The sequence below is a fragment of the Postia placenta genome, assembly GCF_002117355.1.
Source record: "Postia placenta MAD-698-R-SB12 unplaced genomic scaffold POSPLAscaffold_8, whole genome shotgun sequence".
Lineage (NCBI taxonomy): Eukaryota > Fungi > Basidiomycota > Agaricomycetes > Polyporales > Adustoporiaceae > Rhodonia > Rhodonia placenta.
This window is the reverse complement of record NW_020169839.1, coordinates 1,930,543-1,933,788: the sequence shown is the minus strand read 5'-3', so window position 1 is coordinate 1,933,788 and position 3,246 is coordinate 1,930,543. Positions and strand designations below refer to the sequence as shown.

The following is a 3,246-nucleotide window of genomic DNA, read 5'->3' as shown; positions in this document are numbered from 1 at the left end:
CATTTCATGCGTCACCAAGCACACCGGTTGCTATTCCTGGCTCGCTTTGACTTCCGCATCATACATAAAGCCGGGACATCGAACGAAAGGCCAATGCCCTGTTCCATCAGCCAGACCATCAGATCGGCGATGAGGACGATAACACCGATCAGGTGGTTTTCAAGCCGGATCGCTTCCGCATCGCCTCCGCCAGGCGCGGTCATGCCTCGGTGACGGCCGATCAATTGCTTCTGAAGTGCATCAGGGAATGTTCAGAGAAGGATTGGGAGGTGGCCGAGGCACTCGAAAAGGTGCAGGACCTCGGGCCACCACGGCTGCAAAGGGGCTTTGAGGAGTGGAATGCTGAACAAGGGCGTCTGTTGTTCCGTGGATGTGTATATGTCCCAAAGAACGCGGAGCTCCGGCGGGATATCGTCAAGATCCACCACGACTTGCCAATTGCCAGACATGGTGGTCGTGCCAAAACCCTGGAGCTCGTGTCACGGAACCACTGGTGGCCAGGAATGTCTAAATTTGTCAATGAGTATGTAAGCACCTGCGACGTGTGCAACCGTACCAAGACATTCCCAGCTAAGCCCCAGGGTCCGCTGAAGCCGAACAAGATCCCCGAGCGCCCATGGCAGATCATCACCACCAATATGATTGTTGGCTTGCCAAAGTCTGATGGGTTTGACTCGATCCTGGTCATCGCTGACCGCTTTACCAAGCAGGTCCACTTCTCGGCCTGTCATGAGACCCTGACGGTAGAAGGTGTGGCAGACCTGTACATCTGCGATGTGTTCAAGCATCATGGGGCCCTGGCCAAGGTCATATCAGACCGAGGTCCCCAGTTCGCTTCAAAATATCTCCACGTGGTGTACAAGGGACTAGGGATCGAGCCGGCACTGTCTACAGTGTTCCACCCTCAGACAAACGGCCAGACTGAGCGCTGGAATCAGGAGATCGAGCAATACCTGCATGCTTTCACCAGCCACAGGCAGGATGATTGGGCGAAACAGTTGCCGCTCGCGGAATTTGCACTGAACAACCGAGTCCACTCTGCGACTGGGCATTCCCCATTCTTCCTGCATCAGGGGTACCATCCTGAGATCCAAGTGCGGATCAATCCGATGTCTGCAATGCCTGCGGCCACTGATTTGCTCGAGATCTTGAAGGAGATTCACAACAATATACGCTCTGCACTTGAGCTGTCAGCTGAGCACATGAAGGTGTACTATGACAAGCACGTACAGGAGGCACCGGTCTTCGCACCGGGGGACAAGTTCTGGCTTGACGCTTGGAACCTTAAGCTGAAACAACCGAGCAAGAAGCTCAGTCCCAAGCGCCTTGGACTGTATGCCGTGCGGCGAAAGCTCAGAGATTTAGATTATGAATTGGTTCTGCCAAAGTCGGTGCCGGTGCACCCGGTGTTTTATGTCTCTTTGCTGAGCAAGTACATGTGTAGCGATATCCCGGGCCGGGAGCCAGAGGAGCTGCCTGCGATCGAGGTTGAGGGTGATGAGGAGTACGAGGTTGAGCGGATCAAAGATTCAAGGATCTTCCGGCATCAACTGCAGTACCTCGTCAAGTGGAAGGGTTATGATGACTCGCATACGTCATGGGAACCGGCGCGCAATGTTGCCAATACTCTGGCCCTCATAGCCAACTTTCACCGGAAGAATCTGAATGCCCCTCGCTGCCTCAACGCTGTTACCTTTGATGGTCTCAATTTTCAGCCAATGCCTTTGCTGCTGACTGAAGCACGCTGCCGCTCCGGGTGGGAGATGGGCAAGGGCACCTCGCATGAGGTCATGCACCGTTGAGGGGGGGGTAATGTCACAAGTTGGTACGGCGTCTAGCCGTTTTTTAATTTTTTTTCTTTTCGCGGGCTCGAACCTGCGACCTCTGTACTATACGCTTGAATGGACAAGTCGTTATCTACTGTACAATCAGATTAGATAGGACAGCAGTGCACGGCACAGCTCGGGCTCCGCTGATACAGCCGCTCTGACTCACCGGCCTCCGGGGCCGTGTCGGCATGCTGTGCACGGACCAGTGCGCACAGCCTGCCCTTATCCTCCCCTGTATATAAGCTGGCCTCTACTGCCCTAGGGACCTCAGTTTCGACCTCTTGTCCCTAGGTCAGTAAGCTCTCATGTATCTGCTTACTTACTTATACTAACTAATACATTTTCTTATCCCTAGCCTTAGGTTTGAGCCTTGCTCACCATCGCTGTGGTGAGAACCAGTCGAATGCCCCTCGCCTTCAGATATTCCCCTGTCGCTTGACCTCAAGTCGTGACAAATCTGGATTTTCAGCTCGATGGAAGAGAGGGTCGTGTTGATCGCCCAGTAGATGAGCAACTGCGAGATGAAGTGGTTGCATTCGACCACCGACTTCCCATCATATCGGAGTGGGAGGAGGAGCTTCAACATCTCCTTATTAAAGGCGGTGGCAGAGGACATTATCAGCGACGAGTGGGACAAAGGACTGCCCGCAGATGGAGGCAACTGTTGTCGCGACTTGAGGTCAAGCGACTAGAGAAAACTTGAAGGCTGGGGGCGTCCGACTAAGTCTCACCGAAGCGATGGTGAGCTATGCTCAAACCTAAGGCTAGGGGCAAGAATGTATTAGTTAGTAAGTAAAAGAAGTAAGTACAGGAGAGCTTACTGACCTAGGGACAAGAGGTCGAAACTGAGGTCCCTAGGGCAGCAGAGGCTGGTTTATATACATGGGAAGATTTAGGGCAGGCTGTGCGCGTTGGTCTGTGCGCAGCTGGTCCGTGCGCAGCATGCCGACGCGGCCCCGGGGGCCGGTGAGTCAGAGCGGCTGCGTCAGCGGGGCCCGAGCTGTGCCGTGCACTGCCGTCCCATCTAATCTAATCGTACAGTAGATAACGACGTGTCCATATCAGGCAGGTAGTACAGAGGTCGCGGGTTCGAGCCCGCGAAAGGGAAAAATTAAAAAACGGCTAGGCGCCGTACCAAGTCGTGACATTACCCCCCCCTCAACGGCGCATGACCTCATGCGAGGCGCCCTTGCCCATCTCCCACCCGGAGCGGCAGCGTGCTTCAGTCAGCGGCGAAGGCATTGGCTGAAAGTTGAGACCACCAAAGGTAGCAGCATTGAGGCGGTGAGGGGCGTTTGGGTTCTTCCGGTGGAAGTCGGCTATGAGGGCCGGCGCATTAGCAACATTGCGCGCCGGTTCCCATGACATATGCGAATCGTCATAACCCTTCCACTTGACGAGGTACTGCAGCTGACGC

At 54.7% G+C, this 3,246-nt stretch overlaps 1 protein-coding gene across 1 annotated transcript; it reads right to left on the bottom strand.

The window, feature by feature from the left end:
• Positions 1–2,271: 2,271 nt before the first annotated feature.
• On the bottom strand, positions 2,272–2,424 carry POSPLADRAFT_1112044 (hypothetical protein; the record flags this gene model as incomplete). Its single annotated transcript, XM_024483388.1, has 1 exon — positions 2,272–2,424. A coding segment is annotated over one exon (153 nt), but the record flags the coding sequence as incomplete, so codon positions are not given.
• Positions 2,425–3,246: the final 822 nt, after the last annotated feature.